Here is a 17,040-nt window from a genome sequence, read left to right on the forward strand (position 1 = left end):
CTAGGTGTTCTTTGTGTCGCGCTCAAGGCTGATTTATATTTCTGCATCGAACCCACATCGTAGGCTGACGTGCACCTTGTCAAAAATGTAACTGCATGTCACGTCGACGGAGACCACAACAGCTGTGATTGGTACACTTTGTAACAAGAGACCGCCCTCCAAGGTTGATAACGATATCTGTGGTAGCATCATATTTTACCAAGATCTGAGATTTTCAAAGTCTTAAATAGTAAGCACCCCTCTGACAAAATGAACAAGACTATGCACCTCTTAACCTGTGGAGATCCACAATTTATTTTCTGAGGTCTTGGAAGTTTTTTATTTTCCCATGACGTCAAGCAAAAAGGCACTGAGTTTGAAGATTGGCCTTAACATGCATCCACAGGTACACCTCCAATTCAGTACACCTCCTATCAGAAACTAATTGGCTAATTGTCTAAAAGCTTGAAATCATTTGGGGATTTTTCCAAGCTGCTTAAAGGCACAGTTAACTTAGTGTATTTAAACTGATGACACACAGGAATTGTGATATAGTCTATTAAAAGTGAAACAATCGGTCTGTAAACAATTGTTGGACAAATTATTTGTGTCATGTACAAAGTAGAGGTTCTTACCAAACTATAGTTTGCAGTGGTTAAAATGATTTTTTTAATGACTTCAACCTAAGTGTATGTAAACATCTGACTTCAACTGTATACACACAATAATGTTGTATAGGCCTACACAAGAGTCAAGTAACCATTTTGGCTCTGTAAACTTCTGGCTCAGACATGTTATGCTTAAAACAATGTTAAGGGGTGGTAGGAATGTTTGAAAAATCTGTTTGGAAATCATTAGTTTTGTAATTCCATTTGGTGCCGCTAGTTGTGCAGAAATGACACACTTCACCTTTAAAAGACATAAATGTATAAGACATAATGTGTTTCTCGAGAAAATCCTCAACTGACTCTCTGGGAAAGAAGTAAATGTGAAGGATAAAGACAATAGAAAGAGGTAAAATAACAGATATACAGTGAGCAAATCCACCCCAAATCCACCGAAGAGAGCACACAGTAGAGGAAACACCAGAGGGTGAATTAAAAAAGCAGGCATGGAACAAGATGTCCTTGAAAAAGAGAGCTGAAGTGTAAAAACACCACATACTATTCCTGCTCGTCCAGACGTTGATAGTGCTGACTCCACCTACTAAAGAAAAAATATGATGCATTTGAAAGCTCAACTCTGACGAAAACTGAAGCTGATATTGCAAAACTATAAGGGCTAATTTGCAATAGATATTATCTCTTTAAACAGCTGAAATAATATCTGTTATAGGCAATTCAGTGTCTATTTAGGAATCCAAATATACAGCTTGTTCATTAATGTAGTCCTAAGCAGCAAAATACGTAAAATAATTGGTTAAACACTTTAAATACTTGTCTTACTTAGCATTTTCAGATAGCTTAGGGTTGTGCCTATACTACATGGAGAGCTACAGTATATGTTAACATTACTATTCATCTCAATTGCGCCATCAGAATTACACAACTTAAACTTTGTTAAACCAGTAGTGATGGCCTGAAATTAGAATTGCAACTTCTAACAGCTAAGAAGCATAAACATGTGACTTATGCAATATGTTTGATGCCAGGAATATAATCACTGCATACATAACCTCTGTCATGCACTTACATGCCACTTAAACCAGTTTCCAAATTGCAGGAAGGGGAATTCAGATTACTAACTGAATCAGACTCACATGCTGAGTGTTTGGGATCTGAAAAACCAATCCATTAGCTGAACCCATTACACAGTTCTTACCAAAGTATTCTGCTTACTTGAGGCATTCAATACAAGAAACGTTTCTGTCATGAATCAGCCATTTTTTTCTTCTAACTGGCTAAATCAGAGCTGACTGAAGTATTGAGTGTCCAGTTGCATATATTTAGACTGATGATCACATTCAACCCAGAGAATGTTCCTCAACACAGCAAAGATGAGTGATTGTTTGGGGTTAGATTGGGGCGAGAGCATGCTGTGATAATGCTGGCAGCTGAGGCCGCAGTGTATGAGATTTAAGAAATTGGGATGTAACATTGCTGTTGTGATACTCCATATGGTGTAATTTAAGTATGTGAAATTCAGATTATTTAGCAAGCAGTTGCCATTAAGAACGTGTGCAAAATCTTGCTAATTTGTAAAGGAAACATTGATTTCGGAGAAACCGAATATATATATATATTATACACCATTCCCACTACTGTAATTAAAAAAACATGATGTAAACATTTTAAATTATAACTGTAACAAAGTACACATCATGGTAGTATTTACTGTACTTAATTTATGTTGATTTTAATATTTAAATAATAATTTTGCAGTGCAGAAGTATAATGCAAAAAATATATATATTTTAAAAATACATGAAATTAGTCTTCGTTTTTAAGGCTGCACTGAAATAATTCTGAAGAATTCAAAACAAACAGGAGTATGTGCCAAATGTTTTTAAAACTGTTTATATATATATATATATATATATATATATATATATATATATATATATATTAGTGTTATATAAAGTTATTGTGTAGAATATAATTTTTTACCTGTCAGCATCAGAGACCAATGCAAGACGGCCATAATCCCACGCCACCTTCCGTAAAACTGAGAATATACACAGCAGCGCCTAAAAAGCACAGTGCAAAGAACAAACACATAACACAATTAAATTAATCTCATTCCACACATGCATTCAAAACACACGCACATAAATCCCCATTCACAACATTACAGATGTGTGGCACATACCAAATACAAATTAAGTAAAACTATGAAACACGTTCCAATAATGGCAAAATTAATATCTTGGGGGAATCAAAGATTTTAAGAGTACAACCTGATTTTTCAAGTCAACAGAAAATGACATTCGCAAGACATATTTTCTAGTAAAACAGGATATTCAATGAGAAAACATTTTTAGGGAAGGACTACATTTATTAATCTGGAATATGGAAGTCGCTTTCGATAAAAGCATCGAAAATCCCCAAATTCAAGAGTGCAAAGCTTGTCACATCATACCCAAGAAGATTTGTGGATGTAATCACTGCCAAAGGTGCTTCAACTAAGTACTGAATTAAGGGTTTGAATACTTAGGTCAATGAGATATTTAAGTTTCTTCTTACAAATAAATCTGCAAAGTTATCACAAATCAGGTTTTCGCTTTGTCATTATGGAGTATGGAGTGCAGATTTATGTTAATTAAATAAAAGTATTTTAGCATAAGGCTGCAACATAACAAAATGTGGAAAAAATTAAAGGGTCTGAATAATTTCTGAATGCACTGTATATCAATAATAATTATAATATAATCAAGCAATCTCACAAGCAAGAGTTTCATCACTACTTTCATTAATCCTGTGAGGTTCTAATATGCAGAACTGTAGTTGACCAAAAATAAATATATCAATAAACAAATGCAACTGTATGTTGAAAAGTAATTGTTTGGTTCTCATTTGATTACAATTCTGTGTGTTCATTTGATTAAATAGCTTTTTAAAAGATTTTTAAAACCTGGAATTCAGAGAAAATAAAAAGGAAAACACAGAATTTGGAAAATAAATTAAACGGATTCCTTAGGGCCCTTGCTTTGTTTGTGGGTCAGCTGAATCATCATTCAGTTTTCAAGTCAGTGGAAAAGCAGTCAGACTCAGGGTTCTCAGTTTTCCCGGCTGAACCATAAGAAGCTTCAGGGGTAAGTGTGTGTGTTTGTGGCTTTGCCAGGCTGTGATATAAACTAAAGCCTATTGGCTATTTGTTAAAAAGGGACAAGCCATTCGAAATGTCCAGCCCCAACTTCATGTTTCAGTAGAAAATGCATCAACACACCCAAGAAAACGGCACTTGTCATGGCAGGTCTTTAAAGTTTTGATTTCATGTTGACTTTAAATTACACATTTTGACACACAACATCAACTGAAAACTGTAAGCTTTGCTCAACGCACCAAGAAGCACATAAAATCGAGGGCGAGAACGGTGGGCACTCCTCCAAACGGCAGGCCCTGGAGCACAGTACTGCGGATCCGGCCCGTGTAGCACCAGTCCTTGGAGACGTTGGCACTGGAGCAGTTATCCAGGTCTTTGCAGACCTCCGCTTCACCCAACACAGCCATAATGAGCAGAGCTACGACAACCAGCATTCTTAAGACTGCAGCATCCTGAAGCCCTCCTGCAAGACAACAAACAGATTACAGCATTGAGACAAAGCTCCGAAAGGCTCCACATGACTGCACACTACCAGTGAAAAGTTTGGACACACACTGCTCATTCTTTACTATTACCATTTTCCACATTTTAGTATAAAATAGTGAAGTCAGTTGAACAATAAAATAACACAAATGGAAGGATTGGAATTATGTAGTGACCAAAAGATGTTAGGCAAATCCAAACTAGTATTTAAAACTCCAAAGCCTTCTTAAGAACTGGCATATGTCATTTAGTTTTCATTGAGAATTATGTAGCTGAACAGATTGATTGAAGAGTTGACATATTGAGAGATTGTTGACACATGCCACAAAAACATCAGTCCACTTCTTTCTTCAGAACAACGAGAACAGTTTTGGAAAATATCAGAGAACACGTGAGTAGAACAAACCAACACACATGAGCCACAGTTGAATATAAAAAAAAAAAATCTACCTTCCATACACCCACACTTCTCAGCGGTGACAAAAGAATATAAGGTGTGACTTATGTAAGCTTTCTAGCAGGTAACTGAAAACTGATCTCCACATTAAACGATCCGGAGACCACCAACACTCCTTTTTAACACAACACACGCTGTGCTCTGGCCTGCTGCCATTGGCCAACACAAACACATCTATATTCATCCTACAGTGACATCAGCCACGAAACAGCTCGACAATAGACAAAAAGAGGTTAGTCAGTTCAAGCCGTCTCTCTTTGGCAAAGTGAACCAAATCTACCAAGTTCTTACCAAGGAAACACAGTGTAAACTTCTGAACAAGTGTTGTGTACTTCAATGCTTTGAATAATGTATAATTGGCTTGATGAAATGGAGAGGACCTAATTAATTAGTGGTGTTTGTTAAGGCATGTATCAGTGCTACTATTGCTCATATGTAGCAACTTTTTAAGCTTACTGACTCCAGAAGTGTTTTTCCCATACATTGTTTTCATGGGGATATCAAAAAACTGTTTTAGGCCATGAAACAAATCAACCAACTCCGAGGTGAATCACAATATTACAAACTCTGATATGAAGAAACAAAATATTTGAAAATCAGACAAAAAGACAAAAGGAGAAAAACTGTACTTAACACATTTCATTAGGGCAGGAACGACAATCACATGAATCGTTGCAAACTATAGTATTTAATTGAAGTAGAAATGATGGAAATATGAAGCTATTGATTTAAAGTTGATTAATATAAGTAAATAAACAATATATTTTGATTTTATTGCAAAATATTCAGATGTATTCAAATAAATAAGCAGTTTGAGAGTGTAGGGAGACGGACTTCTTCACTAGGAATTCTGCTATTAAACATGTTTTTTTTTTTGTGATGTTGGAATAACGCTGACTTATCGATTCAACAGAAGCACAATGATCAGCCACAACATTAAAACCACTGACAGGTGAAGTGAATAAAATGTTTTCTCTGTTACAATGCATCTGTCTAGGGGTGGGATATATGAGGCAGCAAGTGAACAGTCAGTTCTTAAATTTCATGTGTTGGAAGCAGGTAAATGGGCAAGCGTAAGGATCTGAGCGACTTTGACAAGGGCCAAATTGCGATGGCTAGACGACTGGGTCAGAGCATCTCCAAAACGGCAGGTCTTTGTGAGGTGTTTCCGGTATGCAGCGGTTAGTACCAACAATCATGCCATGGCCCAAATCACTGAATCACATTTTTTCCCCCCATTCTGATGGTTGATGTGAACTGACCCATATCTGCATGATTTTATGCACTGCACTGCTGCCACACTATTTGCTGATTAGATAATCACATGGATGACTGTAGGTGCCAGACGGGCTGGTTTGAGTATTTCTGTAACTGTTGATCTCCTGGGATTTTCACACACAACAGTCTCTAGAATTTACTCTGAATGGTGCCAAAAACAAAAAACATCCAGTGAGTGGCAGTTCTGTGGACGGATATGCCTTGTTGACGAGAGAGGTCAACAGAGAATGGTCAGACTGGTTCGAACTGACAAAGTCTACTGTAACTCAGATAACCACTCTGTACAATTGTGATGAGAAGAATAGCATCTCCGAGATGTGGACTGGCGCTCTTTTGGCGGCACGGGAGGGACCTACGTAATATTAGGCAGGTGGTTTTAATGTTGTGGCTGATCGGTGTATGTTTCATGTGAACAGGTATTGCTTATGTGCATTTTCAAAAAATAAACAGAACAAAATATCACATTCCATTATTTAGAGGCGATTATCTTTCAAGCACACCCACAAGGTATGAAGCATAGATCATTAGATAATACACAAAGCACAATGCTATATATGGCCACCTTACTGAATGCATTTTCTTTAGAAAAGCAGGGATCAGTCAAAAGTATTTTCTGTGGTAATCAACATTATGCCACAAACACATGGTCTGCACTGATATAGCGCCTTTTTTAACCTTAGAGGTTACCAAAGCACTTTACACTGTGTCCCATTCACCCATTCACACTCACATTCACACACCAATGGCGGCAGAGCCGCCTTGCATGGCAGAGCAGCCGTGTGGGCCGGGAATCGAACAGCCAACCCTGCGATTAGTGGCCGACCCGCTCTACCACCTGAGCCACAGCCGCCCCAAATAAATAAAGAATGTTTAACTTGTAGTAAACCTGAAATATTCTGTGAGAATAAATATATATTAATTCATATTAGATCTCTGAGCAGTCCTGGTTTTTTTTTGTGTGTGAAAATACCTGCTTTCACTTCAATCTCAAAAGTGAAAACATTTGAATCTTTGCTTTGCAAACTGTTCTATCATCTTCACTCTTCTCATGTTCTAACTTATGTCCCGTGATTGATATACAGCAATGATGTACAGCCATGAGCGAATTGTTGTGCTTGACCCCCTCCCGTCCTCCCCCCTTAACAAGGTTTAATATGTTAACAATTATTCCATTGGTCATTTTAAGTTCAGTTTGCAGTAATCATATACTGCACAAATAACTCAAGGAATCTGCTCAAGCAATACACACACACTATGGCTGTCTAGTGTGGAATAATGTCAGAATCAAGGTTATGGTATAACTGTGACAGCAGGGCTCTGACTTTCACAAAATGGAAAGTAAATATAGCTTATAAGGGTATTGAGGGAGAAAGTTCCATGCTGGGTTGTGTAACAAACTGCAGCAAAACAGATCAAGGTGAAGTTAGTTATAAGCATTTATTCCTTCTTTACACTGTGTCCTAACCAAGCGTGATGGGAACTTGCTTGTCAAATCCACAGTGAACGTGAAAATTCAACAAATCACACCCACTCATAACATTTTTGATGATTAATACAATTTTAAAATTAGGGATGAACCGATATGAAAATATTTGGCCGATACAGATTTTAACAAAAACTATTGACTGATATCGATATTTTGTAATCAGATCACAGTTTTTGCTTTTAAAAATGTACAAAGAGGTACAAAAGCTTTTTATTATCTAAAAATAATTTCTATTGAACATGGATTGGATTAGTTGAACACCTAACAGGCCAAACTTTTAAAGAGAGCCACATTGAAAGACAAATATTGAAAAATAACTAAATATAAAAGCATGATTATTGATGTGAAAAATATAAACTAATGCACATTCATTTTGTGCAAATGTTGGGCAATTAATAATAATAATAATTCCTTACATATATATATAGCACTTTTCTAGGCACTCAAAGCACTTTTCATAGAATAGGGGGAATCTCCTCAACCACCACCTGGATGCTGCGACGGCAGCCATAGTGTGCCAGTACGCTCACCAAACACCAGCTATTGGTGGAGAGGAGAGAGTAGAGTACTATAGCCAATGAATGGATGGAGATTATTAGGTGGCCATAATTGAGAAAGGCCTTTGGAAGAAATTTGGCAAGGACACAGAGGTTACACCCCTACTCTTTATGAGAAGTGCTCTGGGATTTATAAATCCCATATAGAGACTGGACCTCGATTTAACGTCTCATCTGATGTCCCCATCACTATACTGGGGCAATAGGACCCACACAGACCACAGGGTGAGCACCCCCTGCTGGCCTCCCTAATACCTCTTTCAGCAGCAAACTAATGGGGCTTTTCCACTGCATGGTACAAGTCGACTTTGCTCTCTTTTCTTTTTTCACTGTAGATAATACCTGGTACCTGGCACACACGGCTACCACTGGACCTACCAACAGTGTAGGGAAAAGTTTAAAAAACTTAAAAGTGACTACAAAACCATCAAGGAAAAGTGGAAGTGGTTCGACCAAATGGACGCCATCTAAACCGGCGAGCAATTGAGGGAGAGTGCCCTGGACACAGCCACGATGGAGGATGGTACATTTTTTTATGTTAACTCTATATTCTGCTTGAAAGCTTCACTTTATTTTGTTGACCAGCTACTGGAAGCTTGCTTCTAAAACAACCAGGCCAATTTAACTGTTACACTTGTGTAAAAAATTACCATGTAACAACTGCTTTATGCCACAGCCGCCCCAATTAAATAAAGTTCAACTTGTAGTAAACCTGAAACATTCTTTGTAAGAGTAGATATCATTCTAAAATCAGTTTTTCATATTGCCGTTCGAAGCATCCCTAATTAAATTGCAGGGGGGTGCAATGATTGTGAATGGTGACTGAGGCTGTCGGTCACAAACATTCTGCCTAGCACCACCTATTGTGTTCCACAGAAGAAAGTTAGTCATCTGAGATTTGAACAACATGAGGGCGACAGATTTTGGTGAACTAACCCTTTAATTTTATAGTAATACTATAACAGACCCACCTATCTTGCCTTTTAAAGTCAGACTAGAATCTCTAAGGGTTTTTGTGGCAGATGGCAGGGACATCCACCCTGCTGCTGTCCTTCTAAACTCAACACTAATTCAGAGTCATGAAAACAACCAATGCATGACATGGCTTGTGACAGCCAAGCTCTAATAAAAGCATCAGGTTACAAATATTCCAAATTATTGAGGTGCAGACAAACACTGACAGCCCTCTTTCTTTATGTTCATCAGACCTGTTCCCATGACAACACACAGATCTTTTGATTTCCTGGCATCGATATAGTCAAAACACATGCAGTTGATCTGTGCACCTTATGAGTCCAACAGCCAAGAGTCTGAAAATATACATCAGATCACAAACATACTCGACGAAAGTACACAAATTCAGACGTGAATGCTTGTCAATACCTTGCAAGATTCTCGGCCCCACTGTTAATAAATAAACGCGTGTTCTTGCAGTGATGTGGTAGTAACAGACCTCGTTAGAGGCGAGTTACCTCCAAATGTCTGTGCCATTAAACCAGATGAGTTATTCTGTAGCCAGCGATACATTTAGACTTAAATTGAACAAACTTGCCTACCTTGATTTTCTTAAAATAAGAACCTCTTTTTGGGTGGAATCAAAAACACACAGGGTTTTCGTGTGTCTCTCTTTAAATACAAATGAGCTGCTGCTCCCCGCCCCCTTTCAAAAAGAGGGCTGTGTCTTTAAAGCTTGAGAAAAGCGTCAACAAAAAAGGTCTGCACTATGCCTCACATTACTTCAGGCGGATTTTTCACAAGCGACAAAATTGGCAAAAGAAAGTTATTGATATTTAGTTACAAATGTACATAGTATTGCTAGCTAATGTTTATTTAGCAAGTTTCACAGAAACTGCCAAAAAACGTTTATATAAAAAGAAGAGGCTTGCCGATGACGGTCACTACAGCATACTACATATACTATAGCAACAACAAATCAGAATCAAAATGACTGTTCAGCCATATATGTATGAATCAGAGTCGGACAATGATGAAGAAGAGACTCCGGCAGAAGTCACAAGTGTGAGAATGAACCAGGACATTTTTGAATGATTAATTGACACTACACAGCTGTGTCAACCAACATCCCTTGTGGTACTGATATGTTGTGCAGATGTGCGGCCTTTGCAAATAAACATTCCACTTTTAGTACAACTCTCTTATGTTAACAGAAAATGTACACAGTTTTCAAAAAGACAATCGCTGTACTGCATTACGCATAATAAAGTTGCGGTTATGAATTATACAGACAGTTAGCAAAAAATAACGACATAGCTCTGGTCTCCGTGAATACAATCAGAGACAATGGTAACTTTAGCTGGAACACAAACAGTTGGTACTGATCCATGCTTGAGAATCACATTTTTTGAAACTCTTGCTTCATATTGACACTCATTCACAAAGCAGCCCAATGTAAAATTATTTGCACAAACACACACACACACATTTCTGTATGTTTTGGGGCACATTTCCTTCAAAAACAAAACTTGTCCACTGCGTCTTCAGTGGCTCTGATACCGGGAGTACATGAAGACTCTTATGTTCACTTATAGCCAACAACAGGACACTTATGATGCTTACAAAGCTGAGACATTATTCTTCGCACTGTATCTGCTCCAGCATGGAAAAAAATGGCGGACTGTGTGTAGATCACTCGGGAGGATCTATGATAATAGGGTGGAGTCCGTCCCCAGTCGTGGATGATGCCTTCTCTAAAGTGACGTCACTTTAGAGCAGAAACGGAAACCATTCATTTTGACACTATTTTTGTTTAATAGAAAATCTCCGATTTTATTTTTTTTAATTCGATTTACGATTTTTTCCCGATTTTCCCATCTACTTATTAAGGAAATCAATACGACAAACGGCAGACAACTTAAAGCAAATTTTGCTTTTATTTAATCAAAAGCAAGACAAATGTAACCCCCATTTCTGGGATGAATAATAAATAAATGAACACCCTCTTGGAATCAAAGTCCCAGCTGTGTTTTAAGTCACACTTTGTAGTCTAGACTAAAAGGCCTTGAGAGTAGCACCATTTTCTAAAGCATTAACAATACATTCAAATCTGAGGAAAACTAGACAGTGACATTTTTCATTGTATCTGGGGTCTAAGGTTTTAATCAAATTAATAAACCCCGTCTTCTCCACGGTATATATGGGTACCATGTCTTTGGCTATGTGCAAAGCGACCGCTTCGGTGATTGTTCTCCACCGTGCCCCTTTCCTGTCATATGTGGTGCCTTGTGCAAAGGATTCGGCTACAGTTAGCTGTTTTTTAGCTAAGGTTTGATGGTCACTGCGGTTTTGTTCGTCTCGGAGAGACTGGCATGTTTCATATTCGGCTGGATGTCTCTGTTTCAGGTGTTGGAATAGGTTTGTGGTGCTGGTGCCTTTGACTGCGATGGGCTTTAGGCAAATGTTGCAGCGTGGGGTCTCTTGCTTTACGTCTGTCGCAGCAAACCCATACCAGTTCCAAACAACAGATGATTTTATTCCTTTCTTGGGAACAAACTTCCCACTCTCACCGGTAGCCATGTTGTCGCTTGCTGTATGCTGTTGCCGTTTCGTGTGTGCTATGATGTTGTTGTTGTCGCTTGCCATACTGCTATGTGAAACTAACGCTACGGATGCTCCGGGGAGCCAAAAATGCGCCATTACACAAAAACTCGATTTACTTATTTTTTAAATCGCCCGCAACAAAAAATTCGAATTAATTCATTGAATCGATTTTTCGCCCAGGCCTAATAGAAATATAAGAAAGAAGAGTGGGTGGGATTTTAACATTGTAGGGTGGTTGTGTACACACACTGCCGACTCACATTTATGTACAAACACCACGTTAAAGAGAATTTTGCATGATAGGTCCCCTTTAATGCCAAAGAATACTTAGGTTTTCCGTGTGCCCCTACATCTCACGCACAGTAGGCGTGCACTATACCCATGCAGCCCAGTTTTTAAGACATGTGGACAGTCCGCGTTGGCTGCATATGCACCTGCCATTGACTGTACTAAAAAAAAAAAAAATACAACTAATTGTTTTCTGAAATTGTAATTGCTCAACTTGAGCTTAAGTTTTTCCTTTTCTTACTAATTTTAATCAAGTTACTGTTACTCCTAAATCCTAAAGTTGTCATTAATAAAAACATTTAAGTGGTTCTTACTAAACAGTACTTGAAATGTCACATTTTGGAACCCAACTCAAATATATAAGTTCTTTAAACTTTGGCTTTGAGTACTACCAACTCAAAATTATCAATTACAAAATTGTGGCTGTTCGGAATACCCATAAGCTCCTAAGCTAGAATAAATTATGTATGTGTGGTCAAATCAAAAATTTACAAAAATAATAATTGTTATTTAAAATGTCAATACTTGCTGAGCTACCCAGGCCCCCTACTCAGTTGTACTTTACAAAAGTTAAAGTACAACTGATTTATGTGCACTAAGCACCAAGGAGAATCCAATGTGCAATAGGGCTAACAGAGATTCCAGTCATAATTTCCCTTATATTGTATAAGATGTGCTATAACTCAATTTACATAATTAAATAAAAACAACAATATTTTAATCACAGATGTGTTAAGTTTACTTGTAACTAGATAACGTTATTTAAAAAAAATTATGTTTACTTAGAAAAAGCATGCAATCCGATTGCCTTTGAAAATCTAAGTAAGGTCAACAAATAAGATTTTACAGTGTACGGGCTTGCCAATAAAAGAGCATACTTTGCAAGAATGAGCGCTCAACCGTGCATGAAGTATATATACCCTAGCTTTTAGCTGTACAACTGACCCATTGTCCAGGGCAATAGATTTGCTACATAGTCTTGTATGGTTACATGATCATAACGAAGCCTATTTTATACATTATATCATTTAAATAACCAACTGAATAGTTGATTATGACATGTGGTTTTATGTGGTTATGCGCATCCCTAGATAGTTTCATATCTCATAACCCACACACTCTCTTCTCACATAATAAAATAATCTCCACTCTTCTTGTACTTTAAATTCATTTATTTGGTACATAGCCATGTAATAAGCAGGATAAAGTACAAAATCACAATTAAAACAACAATGAATTGAGCAATAGACCTCACAATTTTGGTCATTGTGCAGTTTCAGACTTACGTCGACAGCATTTTGATGTCGTAATGCTGAGCACTGTTAATTTTTGTTGTACTTTCATCTGCTTCTGAGACGTCTGGAGAAATGGTCAACGGATCAATGAGAACAGATTCTGAACAATGCTTTGGAAACCAGAGCGAAGCATGTGCCTTTCTTTAACATGCTGACACTTACAAACTTCTGAACTCTAAGTTCTGACCTCAACTTGTTTGGCACACACACACACACACACACACACACACACACACACACACACACACACACACACACACACACACACACACACACACACACACACACAGGCATATTATTGAATAATGGTGTAGTATTATAATAATATTGTATTTTAAAAAGGTATGAAGCAGTTTCCTCTGATATTTGTTTAGTCATAAATTTTTGTAATTTTTTTTGCACACAAAGAAACTGATATTATATTAGGAAGAAGGGTATAACAGATGGATGGGCATGTGTGCATTACCAATCGCATTTTCTCACAAAAGGCTGAATCAAACCCATTGTACATACAGTGCATAATAAGTATGACATTTACTCGTCAGGTGGCACTCGTGCGCACATACAAATCTAGCTGACAGTTTAAATGGGCTGAATCTCCTGCTTGGATTGTCACAAACTGACCATTACGTTTTGTGAATGTAAAACCCTCACGGGAAGGAGGACAGGAAACGAAGGTTTCAACGAGAAGGTAAGGTTTTTAATGGCTGTCTGTCTCACAATCATTTACAAAAACCAACACACAACAACACAAGCGCACTGGGTTGGCTTGCTCTGGTCGGCTTTCCTCTGCTCTGAGGCTGCTGGCTTTTTAACCGCTCTCCTCACTCTACTGCAATTAGAGACAGGTGTTAGTCATAATTTGGCCCAGGTGTGGCGCCCTTACCGCTTCTCTCTCCGGACGGGCGCTTGACCACGCCCCGCTGCCACATACCCCCACCGCCCGACTCAGGCGGGCGTCATCCGGCCTGCCTACCACTCCCCATTTCTGGAGAGGAAGTCGTGGCAGCCATCTGCACCCTGGTCTGTGGATCACCTTGAATTTAAAAGGCTGGAGAGCGAGATACCAGCGGGTGATCCGGGCGTTAGTATCCTTCATCGCGGTGGAGCCACTGGAGTGGGGCATGATCCGAACAGAGGGTGAAGGCCCGCCCCAGCAGGTAGTAGCGGAGGGTGAGGACCGCCCACTTGATGGCCAAACACTCCTTTTCCACGGTGCTGTACTTAGTCTCCCTTAAGGAGAGCTTCCGGCTAATGTACAGCACCGGGCTCCTCCCCTCCACCAGCTCGCGAGTACGGCCCCCAGCCCTCTGTCTGAAGCGTCCGTCTGCAAAATAAAAGGGAGAGAAAAATCAGGTGCATGTAAGCGGCCCCCACAAAGTGCAGCTTTAATCTGCGTAAGCGCCTGTTGGCACTGCTCCGACCATTGGACGGATCTGGAGCCCCCTTTTTAGTGAGATCAGTCAGCGGGCTGGTGGCGTCCGAATAATTAGGCACAAATCTTCTGTAATAGCCAGCCAGCCCCAGGAACTGTCTCACCCCTTTTTGGTCTTAGGTCTAGGGCAAGTCGCATGTCGCCGCAGTCTTTTCAATTTGGGGACGCACCTGGCCATGACCCAAGTGGAACCCCAGATACCGTACCTCCACCGCCCAACCGCACACTTCCTAGGGTTTGCCGTGAGCCCGCCCGCCGCAGCGATCTCAGGGCGGCCCTCAGATGTTGCATGTGCGCTGCCAATCATTGCTATAGATGATAATGTCATCCAAATAGGCAGCGTGCAGCGGTATCGCGGTCTGAGGATCCGATCCATGAGTCAGCTGGAGCGTGGCTGGGGCCCGAACAAACCGAAAGGAAGCGTCACAAATTGGTGTAATCCAAGCGGCGTGGTGAAGGCTGTTTTCTCGCGGGACATTGGTGTCAAGGGGATCTGCCAATAGCCCTTTGTTAAATCCAGGGTCGAGTAAAATCGAGCAGTACCTAACCCGATCGAGCAGTTCATCAACACGGGGCATTGAGTGCAGCGTCAAATTTAGACACCGCGTTGACTTTCCTGTAATCCACACAGAACCGAACCGACCCATCACTCTTGGGAACAAGAACAACGGGCTGGACCAATCACTGTGGGATTCCTCTATTACGCCCATATCGAGCATTGCATCTAATTCTTCCGAGCGACTTTCTTTTTATGTTCGGATTAGCGATAAGGCGACAGCGCACCACAGCGCCCGGCTCGGTCTCGATGTGGTGCTGTATGAGGTTCATGCGGCCGGGAGAGGGAAAACACGTCCATAAACTCTTTTTGTAACTCAGAAACCTCTGTGAGCTGCAGCGGTGAGAGCTGGTCCCCACAAGTGACCGGAGTGTTAAGATTGTAGTTTTGTTTACCTCCAGTCCGAGCTCCGCCCTCTCGGAACTACCGTGGCCAGCGTCACAGAGGCGCCTCCTCCCTCCACAATTTCAGGAGGTTGAGGTGATATATTTGACGCGCGCCCCCTCTATCGGTACGTTTGACTTCATAATCGAGATCCCCTACTCGTCGTGTGACCTCCCGGGAGATTATCTTGAAGAGTGCCCCTGCAACACTGCGTGCGGAGATGTTGCTCAGAGGCACTGCTTCCGGATACCGCGTCGCGTAATCCACTAGGACTAACACGAAGCGATGTCCGCGTGCTGACCGTTCTAATGGCCCGACGAGGTCCATCCCAATTCTTTCGAAGGGGACCTCGATTATTGTTAGAGGGCGCAATGGCGCTTTTGGGGTGGCCGGTGGGTTTACCAGCTGACATTCACGGCACGCCGCACACCACCTGCGGACGTCACCGCCAATGCCCGGCCAATAGAAGCGGGCTATTAGACGGAGAAGTGTTTTTCGTTCCCCTAGGTGACCGGCCATAGGATTATAGTGAGCGCCTGGAAAACCATTTCCCGGCGGCTCCGTGGAATCAACAATTGAGTTACTTTTTCCTTTGTCTGGAGCGTCCTCGTCACCCTGTATAGCGATCATTGATCAGCGAAAATACGGATATGAGACGGCGACACCCGGCGGAGTTGTTGACCATCGATTACTCTCACTTGGTCAAAGGCGTGCTTAAGGGTTTCATCCCGCGACTGCTCCAGGGAAGTCCCCTCCGGGAACTCCGGGAGGAGCGTCCACCTCGCCCCTTCCCCGTCACTTTCGGAGCAGCAGAGGGCGGCCCTGGCTCCGCCTCCCCGCCAAAGCCTCGCACATCACACACCCCTTCACTTTCACGCAGGACCCATCTGCGCAAACTCCCTCCAATAATTTCCTAAAGTTTGGCCAATCTGTACCCAGAATTAGCGGATGGGTGAGGCGGGGACTAACCGCTGCCTCTACACTATGCTTTTCTCCCCTGAATTTGATCGCCAAAGTCACCACGGGATATTTGTGAATATCCCGTGCACCACCTTACCCTCACCAATTTAGCTGAGCCCAAAGCCCGGGTTGAACCAAGCGTTGGTGGATGGTGGTCTGGTTACAGCCGGTATCCAACAAAGCTTGGTATGTACCCTGGATTCTTACGGAATCCGATACGCTCCAGCTCGATCGGGGGCAGTCTGTGGAACATCGGAGACCCGTACCACCGCCCCTATTTCCATCAGCAGACACTGATCCCGGAAGTGGTCGGGTCTCCGCACCTCCAGCAGACCGGCCCAGGCGCTGCGGCCGCACCCGTGCTGGCGGGCGCCCCCACCTGAGGAGGAGAGGGGCTGAAGGATGGAGAAGGGCTTGGTGGGTGTTCCCAAGACCGGGGAGCTGGAGCTGAGCAGCTCCACGCCTGCGGGGGCAGGAGCGGACCCTGGGGAGAGAGCAGAGCGAGAGGGAAGCGGGGAGGGAAAAAAAACAGGGGAAGACACAGAGGAAGGGGAGACAGACA

General features: G+C 41.2%; 1 protein-coding gene across 1 annotated transcript in view; it reads right to left on the reverse strand.

Annotated features, from left to right (window-relative positions):
• LOC127660783 (CSC1-like protein 2) overlaps positions 1-17,040 on the reverse strand; it is a 55,655-nt gene that overhangs the window by 30,681 nt on the left and 7,934 nt on the right. The window contains exons 2-4 of the mRNA XM_052151199.1: positions 3,981-4,204; positions 2,586-2,665; positions 1,144-1,185 (exon numbers count right to left, since the gene is read on the reverse strand). Coding sequence (XP_052007159.1) covers positions 1,144-1,185; positions 2,586-2,665; positions 3,981-4,175 — 317 coding nt within the window. The 5' untranslated portion in view covers positions 4,176-4,204. The remainder of the gene's footprint in view (positions 1-1,143; positions 1,186-2,585; positions 2,666-3,980; positions 4,205-17,040) is intronic.

The sequence above is a fragment of the Xyrauchen texanus genome, chromosome 20, assembly GCF_025860055.1.
Source record: "Xyrauchen texanus isolate HMW12.3.18 chromosome 20, RBS_HiC_50CHRs, whole genome shotgun sequence".
Taxonomy (NCBI): Eukaryota; Metazoa; Chordata; class Actinopteri; order Cypriniformes; family Catostomidae; genus Xyrauchen; species Xyrauchen texanus.